The 16,871-nt window shown below is 38.8% G+C and overlaps 1 protein-coding gene across 3 annotated transcripts in view; it reads right to left on the reverse strand.

The window, feature by feature from the left end:
* LOC129549989 (ATP-binding cassette sub-family C member 1-like) overlaps positions 1–16,871 on the reverse strand; it is a 108,897-nt gene that overhangs the window by 68,049 nt on the left and 23,977 nt on the right. For all 3 annotated transcript variants that reach the window (XM_088836137.1, XM_055417513.2, XM_088836141.1), the window contains exons 6-7: positions 10,710–10,964; positions 1,627–1,692 (exon numbers count right to left, since the gene is read on the reverse strand). In XM_088836137.1, the coding sequence (XP_088692263.1) occupies positions 1,627–1,692; positions 10,710–10,964 (321 nt within the window). The remainder of the gene's footprint in view (positions 1–1,626; positions 1,693–10,709; positions 10,965–16,871) is intronic.

Raw genomic sequence — 16,871 nt, forward strand, 5'->3', positions numbered from 1 at the left:
TCAGAAGGAAATTCCATGTGAACTTTGTAAATTGTGTGCTTTAGAAAAATCTGATGAGCTATAATCCAAGTGCAATAGGATTTGAAATTATACACAGAAGATCTCTGATATACAGTGATTCAATTTAGGATTTTTTAACTTTAGGACAGTGTGAAAGCAATACTCATTCAGTAGAAATTGCACCTCCAATTTTGAATTTTGATATTTTTCCCAGGTTACTTCTATGTGATATAATACTCTGCTGTGGTGCTGGGCAGCCACACAATCCAGAGGATAAATAACCAATATACTAGCAACCATTCTGCAACCATACTACCGATCTGTTTTTCACTTTCAGAACAGTATTCAATAAATTAGTGAACTTTTCAACACTTTCCCTGGTGGCTCAGATGGTAAAGCATCTGCTCGCAATGCAGGAGACCCAGGTTCTATCCCTGGGTTGGGAAGATCCCTTGGAGAAGGAAATAAAAACCCACTCCAGTATTCCTGCCTGGAAAATCCCACAGAGGACCCTGGTAGTCTACAGTCCATGGGGTCGCAAAGAGTCAGGCACGACTGAGCAACTTCACTTTCACTTTTATTATAAAATAGGCTCTGTGTCAGATGCTTTTGCCCAATTGTAGTCTAATTAAGTGATGTAAGCATATGTTAAACTATGGTAATAAGTATGTTAGGTGTATTAAATGCATTTTCGACAACGATATTTTCAGCTTATGATGGGTATATCAGGATATAAAGCCATTGTAAACTGAGGAATGTGGTGGTGGTTTAGTAAGCTATAAGCTGTGTCCTCCCCTTGCAACCTCATGGACTTTAGTCTGTCAAGTTCCTCTGTCTGTGGGATTTCCCAGGCATGAATACTGGATGGACTGCTATTCCCTTCTCCAAAATTGAGGGATATCTCTATACAAAATTTATAAGGCTTCACTCATTTTATCACAGAGAATATGTTAGTGGTGTGGAGTGGAGGTAGTTTTTCCAGGAAACAGATAATCGGTAACATACTTTTCACAGAATAGCCAGGTAAGTGGCTCAGACGGTAAAGAATCTGCCTGCAATGCAGGAGACCTGGGTTCAGTCCCTTGGTCGGGAAGATCCCCTGGTGAAGGGAATGGTGACCCACTCCAGTATTCTTGCCCAGAAAATTCCACAGACAGAGGAGCCTTGCGGGCTCTAGTCCATGGGGTCACAAAGAGTTGGACATGACTGAGCGATGAACACTTTCGCTCGTTTTCATAGAATAGGTCTTGTATGATGGTTTCTGTATAAAAGAACCTGGACGGCCTCTCATCACTTTCCGCATGCATCTACCCTCACACTGACGACAGTGTTACTGCCACTCTTCCCTGCTTCATTCTGTATTTAAAACGAGTAATATTTTGTGTCTTTGGAGATATTTGCGTTTAGTTATTGGTTGAGAACAAAAAAAAAACCTTACATTTTATTTGGCTTTATTTAAATGCTATTTCAACGTAAGAAATCTTATATAGCTGAAATCTAAATTACTCTTTCAAAATTATACATATTTCGTTACTTTGATATTGAGAATGGTGAAAGATTCATTTATTGGTCAACTTATTGCTATATTCTAAAAGATAAATTAAATGCATGTCCTTTTTCTATTACCTTAATTCCATGTAAGATTTCATTGAGCAGTTTTATCTGTTTGTCTTTGTTCTTCCTTTGATTTTTCTGTATAATGGAAAGAAAATGACAGTATATTTGACAAAAGTTGCTAATACTTTAATTTATATAACTATTTTTAAAAATGCAATCTATTTCCTCTATTTTATATAATATTCAGTGGATGAAAACTATATTATAACATTCATACAACATTATTGTTACTGTTAGATAACAGTTATAAATAGATACTTTAAAACTTCAAAATAGCCAGCAGTAAAATAAAAACAAGGTGTAAACTTTCCAAAAGAGTAGAAAATATAATATTTATTCAGAAAAATGTTGTTATAAATGGATCTGATAGATATTTTTATTCCATTTATAACAACATTTTTCTATATCTATATTCAATCAAAATGGGAAAAATTCCCCAAACTCTATCAATTATATGTATGCAAATCTTTATTTTTATTCCTGTGGTACTTCTATTATCACAAATATATATACATACATACATATATATACATACCAGCTTTTCTTGCAAATATTATATAAGTATTATATAACACTATAATATAAAACTTTATTTATAATACTTATTATCTTTTGGTCATTCCGTCTGAAGGATTTTCTCCAATAATATTGCCACAATTATGTTATATGCAATAATAAGTACTGGTATATCTAACAAAGTGCACATTTACAAGCTAACATCTTTTATATAGTTTGTGTGATTAAAGCATATATTTTATTTAGAATAATTATACATCATATTGGAGTCTCTTTGGATGTTTTAGGGCTCTAGATAAATTCCTGATAATGTAATTCCATTCCTAAAAATTTAACTTACAATTATTTAAAATCCAAAATATTAAAAAACATATTTTAAAATTATTCATTAAAAAATCTGTTATTCTAAATACCCATGTGTTTAGTAATTCATAATTATTTTATAATTATATGTTATTTCCTAATTCTTATCTTTAAAAACTAGGCTTTGCAGTAATTATTTGAAAAATTCAGAAAAAAGTAAAAGAAGGTATAAATTCTTAGCTTCTAAATGTGTGTATTAAAGTAATAAGTATTAGCAAGCGGGGGCTGGGCAGGGAGGAGCCGGCTGAACTGCTTAGAGAGAGGACTGGGCTTGAATGCCGCGAGAACAATTTGAGAGAACTGGGGAGAGCAAAGCAGACTGTGGGATAGCTTCCCCACGAAAAGGCGGAAAGCTCTAACCTATGACTCGGCCAGCCCCGCTCACAGAATAAAGGACTGAGCAGAGCGAGCCGGCTGTGGTCGGCCCATCCCCCATCCCCCGCGGAGACAGGCAGGGAGCGCAGCCAGAGCCGGAGCGGGCAACCGCGGCCCCAGAAAGGCATCCGATACAAACTGCAGACAGGCTTGTTGCTATTCAGGACTTCTTGGGCTCGGGCCGGTTGATATCCCCCTGAGAAGGTGCGCTGGTTGTACACCCAGAAAACTGAGTGGCGGGGACTGGGGAGGCGATAAGTCGCAGAGACCGCGCTCGCCAAACACCTGGTCCCCTGAGCTGCTCGGACTGGGGAAGGCACAAAACGCAGGCCCAACCAAGTCTGCGCCTTTGTGGAGTACCTGAGAACCTGAACTTGAGCCGCTCAGACCTGGGAAGTGCATACAACCTGGTGCCGGCCTCGGACAGTTCCCGGCAGAGCAACCTAGAGCCTGTGCAGTGTAGACTGGGACAGCATACGTGCTGTGAGCGGGGGCAAACCCAGTGTGGCCGAGATGCTGCGAGCACTCCCCACAGACGCCAGAGATAATTGACTGCAGCGTTCCTCCCTTCCCGGAACAGGACTGAACAACTGAGCCTTAAAAAGTGTCCACCCACCCCCTAGTATCAGGGCGGAAATTAGACACTGAAGAGACCAGCAGACAGAAGCTAAAACAGAGGGAACCACCTTGGAAATGACAGATAGAGACGTCTAGAGACTACTCCAAGAATAAGACCAAAAACCAGAGGCAAGAGGCTTAAGCCCAAATCCTGAGAACACCAGAGAAGTCCTGACTCCAGGGAACATTAATCGATAGGAGCTCATCAAACGTCTCCATACCTACGCTAAACCCAAGGGTCAACAAGTTCCAGAGCAAGACATACCACGCAAATTCTCCAATAACACAGGAAACTAGCCCTGAGCTTCAATATACAGGCTGCCCAAAGTCACTCCAAACCCACTGACATCTCATAACTCATTACTGGGCACTTCATTGCACTCCAGAGAGAACAAATCCAGCTCCACCCACCAGAACACCGACACAGGCTTCCATAACCAGGGAAACTTGACAAGTCACCTGTCCAACCCCACACACAGCAAGGAAACTACATAATAAAGAGAACTCCACAAACGGCCAGAAGAGGGAAAGGCCACCCCAAGCAAAGCATTATAAACAAGATGAAGAAGCAGAGAAATACCCAGCAAGTAAAGGAACAAGATAATTGCCCACCAACACAAACAAAAGAGGAAGATATAGGGAATCTACATGAAAAAGAATTTCGAATTTTGGTGGTGAAAATGATTCAAAATCTTGAAAGCAAAATGGAGTTACAGATAAATAACCTGGAGAAAAGGATTGAGAAGATGGAAGAAAGGTTTAATAAGGACTTAGAGGAAATAAAAAAGAGTCAATATACAATGAATAATACAATAGATGAGATCAGAAACACTCTGGAGGGAACAAACAATAGAATAACAGAAGCAGAAGACAGGATAAGCGAGCTAGAAGATAGAATTGTAGAAATAAATGAAACAGAGAGGAAAAAAGAAAAACAAATTAAAAGAAATGAGAACAATATTAGAGACCTCTGGGACAATGTTAAACACTCCAACATTCGAATCATAGGAATCCCAGAAGAAGAAGACAAAAAGAAAGACCGTGAGAGAATACTTGAGGAGAAAATAGTTGAAAACTTCCCTAAAATAGGGAAAGAAATAATCACCCAAGTCCAAGAAACCCAGAGAGTCCCCAACAGGATAAACCCAAGGCGAAATACTCCTAGACACATATTAATCAAATTAACAAAGATCAAACACAAAGAACAAATATTAAAAGCAGCAAGGGAAAAACAGCAAATAACACACAAGGGGATTCCCATAAGGATAACAGCCGATCTTTCAACAGAAACTCTTCAGGCCAGGAGGGAATGGCAAGACATACTTAAAGTGATGGAAGAAAATAACCTACAGCCCAGACTACTGTACCCAGCAAGGATCTCATTCAAATATGAAGGAGAAATCAAAAGCTTTACAGACAAGCAAAAGCTGAGAGAATTCAGCATTACCAAACCAGCTCTCCAACAAATGCTAAAGGATCTTTTCTAGACAGGAAACACAGAAAGGGTGTATAAACTCGAACCCAAAGCAATAAAGAAAATGGCTACGGGATTGTACTTATCAATAATTACCTTAAACGTAAATGGGTTGAATGCCCCAACCAAAAGACAAAGGCTGGCTGAATGGATTAAAAAACAAGACCCCCATATATGTTATCTGCAAGAGACCCACCTCAAAACGAGGGACACATACAGACTGAAAGTGAAGGGCTGGAAAAAGATATTCCATGCAAATAGAGACCAAAAGAAAGCAGGAGTAGCAATACTCATATCAGATAAAATAGACTTTAAAACAAAGGCTGTGAAAAGAGACAAAGAAGGAAACTACATAATGATCAAAGGATCAATCCAAGATGAAGATATAACAATTATAAATATTTATGCACCCAACATAGGAGCACTGCAATATGTAAGACAATTACTAACAAGTATGAAAGGGGAAATTAACAATAATGCAATAATAGTGGGAGATTTTAATACCCCACTTACATCTATGGATAGATCAACTAAACAGAAAATTAACAAGGAAACACAATCTTTAAATGATACAATAGACCAGTTAGACCTAATTGATATCTATAGGACATTTCACCCCAAAACAATGAATTTCACCTTTTTCTCAAGTGCACATGGAACCTTTTCCAGGATAGATCACATCCTGGGCCATAAATCTAGCCTTGGTAAATTCAAAAAAGTTGAAATCATTCCATGCATCTTTTCTGACCACAATGCAGTAAGATTAGATCTCAATTATGGGAGAAAAACTATTAAACATGCCAACATATGGGGGCTGAACAACACGCTGCTGAACAACGAACAAATCATAGAAGAAATCAAAAGAGAAATCAAAATATGCATAGAAATGAATGAAAATGAAAACACAACAACCCAAAACCTCTGGGACACTGTAAAAGCAGTGCTAAGGGGGAAGTTCATAGCAATACAGGCACACCTCAAGAAACAAGAAAAACGTCAACTAAATAACCTAACTCTACATCTAAAGCAAGTAGAAAAGGAAGAAATGAAGAACCCCAGGGTCAGTAGAAGGAAAGAAATTGTAAAAATTAGGGCAGAGATAAATGCAAAAGAAACAAAAGAGACTATAGCAAAAATCAACAAAGCCAAAAGCTGGTTCTTTAAGAAGGTAAATAAAATCGACAAACCGCTAGCCAGACTTATCAAGAAACAAAGGGAGAAGAACCAAATCAATAAAATTAGAAATGAAAATGGAGAGATCACAACTGACAACACAGAAATACAAAGGATTATTAGAGAATACTATCAGGAATTATATGGCAATAAAATGAATAACCTGGAAGAAATGGACAAATTCCTAGAAAAATACAACTTTCCAAAACTGAACCAGGAAGAAATAGAAAATCTGAACAGACCCATCACAAGCACGGAAATTGAAACTGTAATCAAAAATCTCCCAGCAAACAAAAGCCCAGGTCCAGACAGCTTCACAGCTGAATTCTACCAAAAATTTAGAGAAGAGCTAACACCTATTCTACTCAAATTCTTCCAGAAAATTGCTGAGGAAGGGAAACTTTCAAACTCATTCTATGAGGCCACCATCACCCTAATCCCAAAACCTGGTAAAGACCCCACAAAAAAAGAAAACTACAGGCCAATATCACTGATGAACATAGATGCAAAAATCTTTAACAAAATTCTAGCAATCAGAATCCAACAGCATATTAAGAAGATCATACATCATGACCAAGTGGGCTTTATCCCAGGAATGCAAGGATTCTTCAATATCCGCAAATCAGTCAACGTAATACACCACATTAACAAACTGAAAAATAAAAATCATATGATTATCTCAATAGATGCAGAGAAAGCCTTCGACAAAATTCAACATTCATTCATGATAAAAACCCTCCAGAAAGTGGGAATAGAAGGGACATATCTCAACATAATAAAAGCTATATATGACAAACCCACAGCAAACATTATCCTCAATGGTGAAAAACTGAAAGCATTTCCCCTAAAGTCAGGAACAAGACAAGGGTGCCCACTCTCACCACTACTATTCAACATAGTTCTGGAAGTTTTGGCTACAGCAATCAGAGCAGAAAAAGACATAAAAGGAATACAAATTGGAAAAGAAGAAGTAAAACTTTCACTGTTCGCTGATGACATGATCCTCTATACAGAAAACCCTAGAGACTCTACCAGAAAACTACTAGAGCTAATCAATGATTACAGTAACGTTGCAGGATATAAAATCAACACACAGAAATCCCTTGCATTCCTATACACTAATAATGAGAAAATAGAAAGAGAAATTAAGGAAACTATTCCATTCACTGTTGCAACGAAAAGAATTAAATACTTAGGAATATATCTACGTAAGGAAACAAAAGACTTGTACATAGAAAACTATAAAACACTACTGAAAGCAATCAAAGAGGACACTAATAGATGGAGAAATATACCATGTTCATGGATTGGAAGAATAAATATTGTAAAAATGAGTATACTACCCAAAATAATTTATACATTCAATGCAATCCCTATCAAGCTACCAAAGATATTTTTCACAGAACTAGAACAAGTAATCTCACAATTTGTATGGAAATACAAAAAACCTCGAATAGCCAAAGCAATCTTGAGGAAGAAAAATGGAACTGGGGGAATTAACCTGCCGGACTTCAGGCTCTACTACAAAGCCACAGTCATCAAGACAGTATGGTACTGGCATAAAGACAGAAATATAGATCAATGGAACAAAATAGAAAGCCCAGAGATAAATCCACGCATCTATGGACACCTCATCTTTGACAAAGGAGGCAAGAATATAAAATGGAGAAAAGACAGTCTCTTTAACAAGTGGTGCTGGGAAAACTGGTCAGCCACTTGTAAAAGAATGAAACTAGAACACTTCCTAACACCATACACAAAAATAAACTCAAAATGGATTAGAGAGCTAAATGTAAGACCAGAAACTATAAAACTCCTAGAGGAGAACGTAGGCAAAAGACTCTCCGACATAAATCACAGCAGGATCCTCCATGACCCACCTCCCAGAATATTGGAAATAAAAGCAAAAATAAACAAATGGGACCTAATTAAAATCAAAAGCTTCTGCACAGCAAAGGAAACTATAAGTAAGGTGAAAAGACAGCCTTCAGAATGGGAGAAAATAATAGCAAATGAAGCAACTGATAAAGGGTTAATCTCCAAATTATACAAGCAGCTCCTGCAGCTCAATTCCAGAAAAATAAATGACCCAATCAAAAAATGGGCCAAAGAACTAAACAGAAATTTATCCAAAGAAGACATACAGATGGCTAACAAACACATGAAAAAATGCTCAACATCCCTCATAATCAGAGAGATGCAAATCAAAACCACAATGAGATACCATTTCACACCAGTCAGAATGGCTGCTATCCAAAAGTCTACATGCAATAAATGCTGGAGAGGATGTGGAGAGAAAGGAACCCTCTTACACTGTTGGTGGGAATGCAAACTAGTACAGCCACTATGGAGAACAGTGTGGAGATTCCTCAAAAAATTGGAAATAGAGCTGCCATATGATCCAGCAATCGCACTCCTGGGCATACACACCGAGGAAACCAGAATTGAAAGAGACACGTGTACTCCAATGTTCATTGCAGCACTGTTTATAATAGCCAGGACATGGAAGCAACCTAGATGTCCATCTGCAGACGAATGGATAAGAAAGCTTTGGTACATATACACAATGGAGTATTATTCAGCCATTAAAAAGAATACATTTGAATCAGTTCTAATGAGGTGGATGAAACTGGAGCCTATTATACAGAGTGAAGTAAGCCAGAAAGAAAAACACCAATACAGTATACTAACACATATATATGGAATTTAGAAAGATGCAAATGATAACCCAGTACACGAGACAGCAAAAGAGACACAGATGTACAGAACAGTCTTTGGGACTCTATGGGAGAGGGTGAGGGTGGGATGATTTGGGAGAATGGCATTGAAACACGTATGTTGTCATATGTGAAACGAATCACTAGTTCAGGGTCAATGCATGTTATAGGATGCTCGGGGCTGGCATGCGGGGATGACCCAGAGGGAGGATAAAGGGAGGAGGGAGGTGGGAGGGGGGTTCAGGAGGGGGAACTTATGTAAACCCGGGGCAAATTCATATCAATGTATGGCAAAACCAACCAATATAATATTGTAAAATAATTTGCCTCCAATAAAAAATAAATTAATAAAAGAAAAAATAAAGTAATAAGTAAAAATATCTTCCCTCCTTCCATCTAATTCTACTTTATAGGTAACTACTCATAAAAGACTAGTGATTTATCTCTAGGTTATTTCTATGCTTATACAAATACATTCAAACCTATATTTATATATCTTTATCACTATGTAAATAGTGATATAAATATGTCACTTTATATATATTTTTATCATATCCATGTGCAAACGTATATTCACATTTTAAAAACTGGATCATATATACATATATATACACACACACACATATATACATATATATACACACCATATAAATGCATGGCATACATATTACAGATTTTTGTTGTTTAGTTGCTAAGTCGTGTCCAACACTTTTTCAACCCCACAGACTGTAGCCCACAAGGCTCTTCTGTCCATGAGATTTCCCAGGCAAGAATACTAGACTGGGTTGCCATTTCCTTCTCTGGGGGATCTTCCCAATCCAGGGATCGACCCCGCATCTCCTGAATCTCATGCATTGGCAGATAGATTCTTTACCACTGAGACACCTGGAAAGTACCCACATATACACATAAATATATACATATTATGTATATATGTGTGTGTGTGTTTCTCTAATTTACTTTTTCCTCTAATAGTGATTGATTCATTTCCATGTCCATACATAAGATGTTGTTTACCCTTTATTCAGTTAAAATAATAAAATAATTGTCATAAGCAACACATCTGCAACACATCTGCATCTGTGACTTTAACATGGGAAACCATCTGTCTCTCCCATTACAGTGTGATCTCCTTCAGAGAAGTGAACTCTGTCTTCGTCCTGTTCCCACATTCCTACAGTACAGCATAGTACACACTGTCTGGATGTCAAAAATATATTGATAGTCAGATGACTGGCTGAATGTAGAGGAAGAATATTAAAATTAATTCAGTTAAGCATTTACAGTCAACTGGCTGCATGCAGCCAATCCTTGCTCACTTTAGCTCACTTGCCTTCTTGCCACTTCTTAAGGCAGACCAAGCATACCCTCATCTCTAGGCTGTGCACACACCATTCCGTTTGCTTGATATCTTTTTCTCAGACATCCACATGGATTGCTGCCTTACTCAGCTGATACATCACATCTTTCCTGAGGATGTTCCAGACCTTGTTTGTGAAATGAAATTCTTGTTACTCTATCACCTTATCCTAATCATCTCTCTTCCTACACAAATTAACACCAGGCATTATGCTATCTACCTATTTATTTACTTGTTTGTTGCCTTTCTCTCCCAGTAATCCAAGGAGAGCTGGAACTTGTCAATTCTCTTCACTGCTATACTTTATGTGCCTGGCACATAACTGACAGGATACATGCTCAATCAATACTGGTTCAATAAATGAATGATTAATTTGTATTATATCCATTTTAAGCCTCTATTTTCCATATTCAAAGAATTAGCTAGGTGTTTATTATCAAGTCTAGAAACTCAGCTTCTGTTTGACACATGTAACATGAGGCAATTATTTTCTTACCTTCAGCTTTTTCATTCTATTTGCAACTAAAGCATTCATTGGTATAACAAACACAAGGATTGCCACCCCTGCTAACACTGCTGGACCCAGCTCTTGCCAAAGGAGTGATATGGCCATCAGGATTTGAAAAGGAGCTGACCAAAGAAGATTGATGTTTGCCATCAAGTCCATGAGCTGCTGGGCATCTGTTGCCATCAAGTTAATAATTTCCCCAGTAGAAAACTGTTTTCTAGAAACATTAGATAGAAGCAGAGCCTGGGAAAAGAGAAGCAGAATACTTACAGTTCTGTAGATCATGCAGGATCTTTACAGTCAAACAACGATAACTTATAACTAAAAATAAAAATTTGTGATATATTTAGGCAAATATGCATCGTGATGTATGTATTTGGATCACATATCAAGAGATGTGTTTGCAGATGAAGAGAAAACAATTATTGATTGAATTGCACAGCTTTAACATTTACTGCCTACTGGGAGAGAGTAACAATTGAATTTCCAACCAAATAAATCCACCAAGAACCCTTTATGATTTGTGGAACTGAAAAACTGCAAAAGAAATCAATTTTAGCTTTCTAGCACCAAGCTTCCTTTCTATTTGTTGGCACCCCTACTAAATCATCTAAAGTTTATCAATACAGAGTACACAGGTGAATCAATGAATATCTAACAAAAGTTATTTTTTTTTAATGATATAGTTTCAATCGTAAAGAGATTACAGTCTAGTAGTGGAGTCCACTCCCCCCTACACACACATCCTACACAGAGGCTGATTATAAGGGCTTCCAATGACTCAGGTAGTAAAGAATCTGCCTGCAATGCACGAGACCAGGGTTCAATCCCTGGGTTGGGAAGATCCCCTGGAAAAGGAAATTGCTACCGACTCCAGTTCTTGCCTTCAGAATTCCATGGACAGAGGAGCCTGGCCAGCAACAGCCCATGGGGTCGCAAAGAGTTGGACACAACTGAGGGACTAACACACACACACACACACACAAGTGTAACAGTAGCTAAGAAGGGCCATGGGTATTTACAGAGGTAAGAGTAGGCTTCATTAGAAGATGGAAATACATCTTCTCTGTTCTTCCAAGGCCCAATTCTCCCTTTCCCTCTGTATATGTCACTTAATATTTGTATATTGAATTCAATATACTTAAGGTTAATTATTGGTAATTTCTTACTAATATTAGAAATTCATTTATTTAATTTCCCGTTCATTTTAAATTCCCAGAAAAATGCATGAAAGTGAAAGTTAGTTGCAGAGTCATCTCCAACTCTTTGAGATTCCATGGACTGCAGCCTGTCTTGCTACTCTGTCTGTGGAATTCCCCAGGCGAGAATACTGGAGGTGGGTTGCCATGTCCTTCCCCAGGGGATCTTTCCAATCTGGGGATCTAACCCAGGTCTCCCACACTGCAGGCAGATTCTTTACCAGCTGAACCACAAGGGAAGCCCAGAAAGCCCAGGAAAAATGCATAAATAACTGTAAAATAAGTAGGAAATTGATATTTATACCAGAAATTAGCAAAAGTCCCACTATATGCCAAAAGTTTTAAGGAACTCCTACCACACTGATTTAAAGAGAGACAGGTTTGAGAGCTAGATCTAACAACTGTAAATAGGATAAGAGGACACTCAAGTTCTCTTCACTCAATAAATGACTAATTCAAAGCCCAGAGAAAAAGCCCCTCTGGAAAATGAGTAGGCAGGGCCTTCAGTGGGACATTCCATAGCTTAAAACCCATGGACTCAGTGCATATGGCAGTCTATAGGGCTAGCAGAGGAAAGGCACAACCCTGGGAGGTTCACAAGGGGTCAGGATCCTCCTAAGCTTGATGGCTGCTGCAATGCTGAATCCTTTAATTTTCTGTTACTGCCTTCCAAGGTATGGTGCTGATGATATGACAGAATAAATACTGCTCCCATAAGAGGAAACAAAAAAGGAAAAAATACACTACGATAGTTAAACTTCTAGCCATGTCTCCTCCAAAGGCAGCTTTTTAACTAATAAGTTACTGACCATTTAATGTGGCCAAGAAAAACAATGGAAATCTAAGAACGGTTATTCTCATTTCATTAAGACTACAGCATTTTTTAAGTGAGATTCATTGATCTCTAATAGCATCCACCTCCAACTTACTATTATAAACAAATACAAACACTTTATCCTACTTTTCTAGAAGGAAAGTATAAACTGACTTATGTAAAAACTAAAAGACTGGGTAGTTCAAAATAATCAAATTACCCAAGGAGTCAAATACATGCCCTTCTTTAGGAAAACCCACAAAGCACAACTGTCACTAGCAAAGGCCATTAACAATTCTCAGGGAATCGGGTAATAAAATAAAGTCTTTCCTTGTTTTTCTTTTCCTTTTCCCTAGCATTTAGCCTATTCTCACTTGCTCACAGGGAGGTCATTTGCAGAGCCTTGTATCTGGCCCTTCAGACCAGGGTTCCTCCTGTGAAATGAAACAGCCGAGCCTACACCTTGGCTGGGCGTCCACGTGCAGAAGCTGTGCGTGACACAAAACCCAAGATGGTCGCTGCAGGCCACGTGCAGAGACGCTGATCCAGGAATCTGGAGCCTAAGCAGCCCAGCTGCCCTTGCTTCAGCTCCACAAGAACCTCACTTTGAGAGATCCCTATAAAGCAGCCCTACCTACTGCCTATTGGGAGAGTGGATGCTCAAGAGAACAGGACCACACCTCTTCATTAGCTGATCAAAGAATAAAACCTTCCTTCGTTCCTGACCAGAACTCAGATGGCTCAAACGGCACTGGACAGAAGGACCCTTGTTGGGGTCCCACTCAGGAAGACTGGTAATACAACCTTGTGACTCATTATTTTTTGAAACTTCATTCATTTCATTGATTGCATTTTGCTCTAAAAAAAGTGTTAGTTGCTCAATCGTGTTCGACTCTTTGTGAAAACATGGACCATAGCCTGCCAGACTCCTCTGTCCATGGAATTATCTGGGCAAGAATACTGGAATGGGTAACCATTTCCTTCTCCAGGAGATCTTCCTGACCCAGGGACTGAACCTGAGTCTCTTGTGTCTCCTGCATTGCAGGAAGATTCTTTACCATCTGAGCCACCAGGGAAGCCATAAAAAGACCCAGATAAAGCATATATGGCTCCCAGCCTCAAAAATCCTTTTTACGGACTGGAAATGTCTTATTACTGACCCCAATTCAGTAATGGTTCATTTTGTCATATGATTATGAAATTTGCTTTGCAATTTCACATTCTCCCTCATATATTTGTTCTTTGCTGAATTTTTTTGCCACAGCCCTGATTCATATATTTATTTCTTGAACTATTTTTCCTGGCCACCCTAGCTCTGAGTCATAGACATTATATAATTTAGAATTGGAAGAGCCCTAAACATTTCTATCCCAGTGATTTTCAGTGGTTACCATACTTCTAATGAGTCATGGTGTATGTAAAGGTGAATCCTCATAAATCTATGAGAATTCATTTTCTTCAGCTTTTTTGGATGCAAAAAAGTATGCCAGGATTCTTTTTCTCTCTTCTCCTTCTGATCACATTTAAGTATCTCTATTTTAAAGAATGGAAAAAGAATTTTATCAATTTTCTTTATACTATATTCTTCCCACAATTAAGGAAAGAACATCCTTTAGGCACAAATGTAGACAGTCTAGATATGGATATTAAATTTAATTGAAATTAAAATTTTACTTCCTTGCTCTTACTTGTCAGCTTTTCAGTTTCAACAGTCATATGTGATTAGTAGCTACCATACTGCACGATGTGGATATAGAATAATTCAAAAATCACAAAAACTTCTATGGATGGCATCTGACAAAATGCCCACAGGCTGCCCACATAAAGCACAGGACTAACTGATGCTGTTTTTTGAAACATATCATGTTCTCAGTCCTCAAAAACTCTCATGGAGCCTGTAATTGGGAGTGAAGGGGTAACAAAACTGAGTTTTGAGACCCAAAGACTCATGAAGTGGTCAAGTAGAAAGAGGTACGTGTTCCTCCCCACAAACCTTAAAAATGAAGTCCCTTTCACTTTACTAGAGTAGCAACAATCATGCGGATGGGTAGACTTTCTAACACCTCCCCTCCTCACCAGGAAAAGGATGTGAGACTAGCTTCATCCAAGTCTAGTAATGAATTCCTGATGAAGGAGTGCCCATGTCAGATGAATATGAGTTATCTGGTCATCTATGAGAGCCATTTAGGATCCTGAGGTTATCGAAACATGATAAACATCAGAATCCTAAAACCTGTAAAGGAGACAAGAGATCTCATAACCCCAATTAGTCCCTTTGGAAAGAAGATTTAGGATAAGAGATTCAGAAGAAAACTGCCTTATATTAGTGTCACCTGCATAGGCCACCCAAGGCATCTGAACACTACAGGTGTCACTAACTGATGTCTTCTGCTGCTGGTCTGATGGACTAAGAAGTAAATTTTAATCCATGCTGCAGGACCCAAACCCCTCTGACCTTAGAGTGCTCTTTCTTGGTAAATAATCTCTAAGGATCTATAGTCTCACTCCTGTCGAGAGTTCCCTCTTACGTAATCTCCAGGCTCTCTTAACCCTTATTGGGTACTCACCCACAAGACCTGACTTTCCTTTTTATTTCTGATGGTTTGCTTCAATTTCTACTGCTCTCTATTCTTTTATGCTTGTACCTGAATCCTACCTGAATCCTATACTCAAACTCCAATGCTTTAATCAATGAATGAAGACCTATTCCATATAGGCCATATATGGGAAACAAATGTTAGCATTTAAACTGATTCCTAGACTCTTTAATATTTGTATTTCATATCTTTTCTCCATATTTGTATTTCTCAGAAGTTACAACCTGTAGAATTACAAACAGCCTCTCTGACCTTGTATCTGGGGTGTGTTCAGTTCAGTTCAGTTCAGTAGCTCAGTCGTGTCCAACTCTTTGTGATCCCATGAATCACAGCACACCAGGCCTCCTGGTCCATCACCAACTTGCAGAATTTGCCCAAACTCATGTCTATTGAGTCGGTGATGCCATCCAGCCATCTCATCCTCTGTCGTTCCCTTCTCCTCCTGCCCCCAATCCCTCCTAGCATCAGAGTCTTTTCCAATGAGTTAACTCTTTGCACGAGGTGGCCGAAGTATTGGAGTTTCAGCTTCAGCATCAGTCCTTCCAATGAACACCCAGGACTGGTCTCCTTTAGGATGGACTGGTTGGATCTCCTTGCAGTCCAAGGGACTCTCAACAGTCTTCTCCAGCACCACAGTTCAAAGCATCAACTCTTTGGTGATCAGCTTTCTTCACAGTCCAACTCTCACATCCATACATGACCACGGGAAAAACCATAGCCTTGACTAGACGGACCTTGGTTGGCAAAGTAATGTCTCTGCTTTTTAATATGCTATCTAGGTTGGTCATAACTTTCCTTCCAAGGAGTAAGTGTCTTTTAATTTCATGGCTGCAATCATCATCTGCAGTGATTTTGGAGCCCCCAAAATATAAAGTCTGACACTGTTTCCACTGTTTTCCCATCTATTTCCCATGATGTGATGGGACCAGATGCCATGATCTTAGTTTTCTGAATGTTGAGCTTTAAGCCAACTTTTTCACTCTCCTCTTTGACTTTCATCAAGAGGCTTTTTAGTTCCTCTTCACTTTCTGCCATAACGGTGGTGTCATCTGCATATCTGAGGTTATTGATATTTCTCCCGGCAATCTTGATTCCAGCTTGTGCATCTTCCAGCCCAGAGTTTCTCATGATGTACACTGCATAGAAGTTAAATAAGCAGGGTGACACTATACAGCCTTGATGTACTCCTTTTCCTATTTGGAACCAGTCTGTTGTTCCATGTCCAGTTCTAACTGTTGCTTCCTGACCTGCATATAGGTTTCTCAAGAGGCAGGTCAGGTGGTCTGGGATTCCCATTTCTTTCAGAATTTTTCACAGTTTATTGTGATCCACACAGTCAAAGGTTTTGGCATAGTCAATAAAGCACTGTTACACAGAACTAATTATACAGGACTTCCGTGGTGGCTCAGATGGTAAAGAATCTGCCTGCTATGCGGGACACCCAGGTTCAATGCCTAGGTTGGGAAGATCCACTGGGGAAGGAAATGGCAACACACTCCAGTATTTTTGCCTGGAAAATTCCACGGACAGAGGAGCCTGG

The sequence above is a fragment of the Moschus berezovskii genome, chromosome 1 (assembly GCF_049115385.1).
Source record: "Moschus berezovskii isolate FMDL1 chromosome 1, NW_MosBer_1.0, whole genome shotgun sequence".
Classification (NCBI taxonomy): Eukaryota; Metazoa; Chordata; class Mammalia; order Artiodactyla; family Moschidae; genus Moschus; species Moschus berezovskii.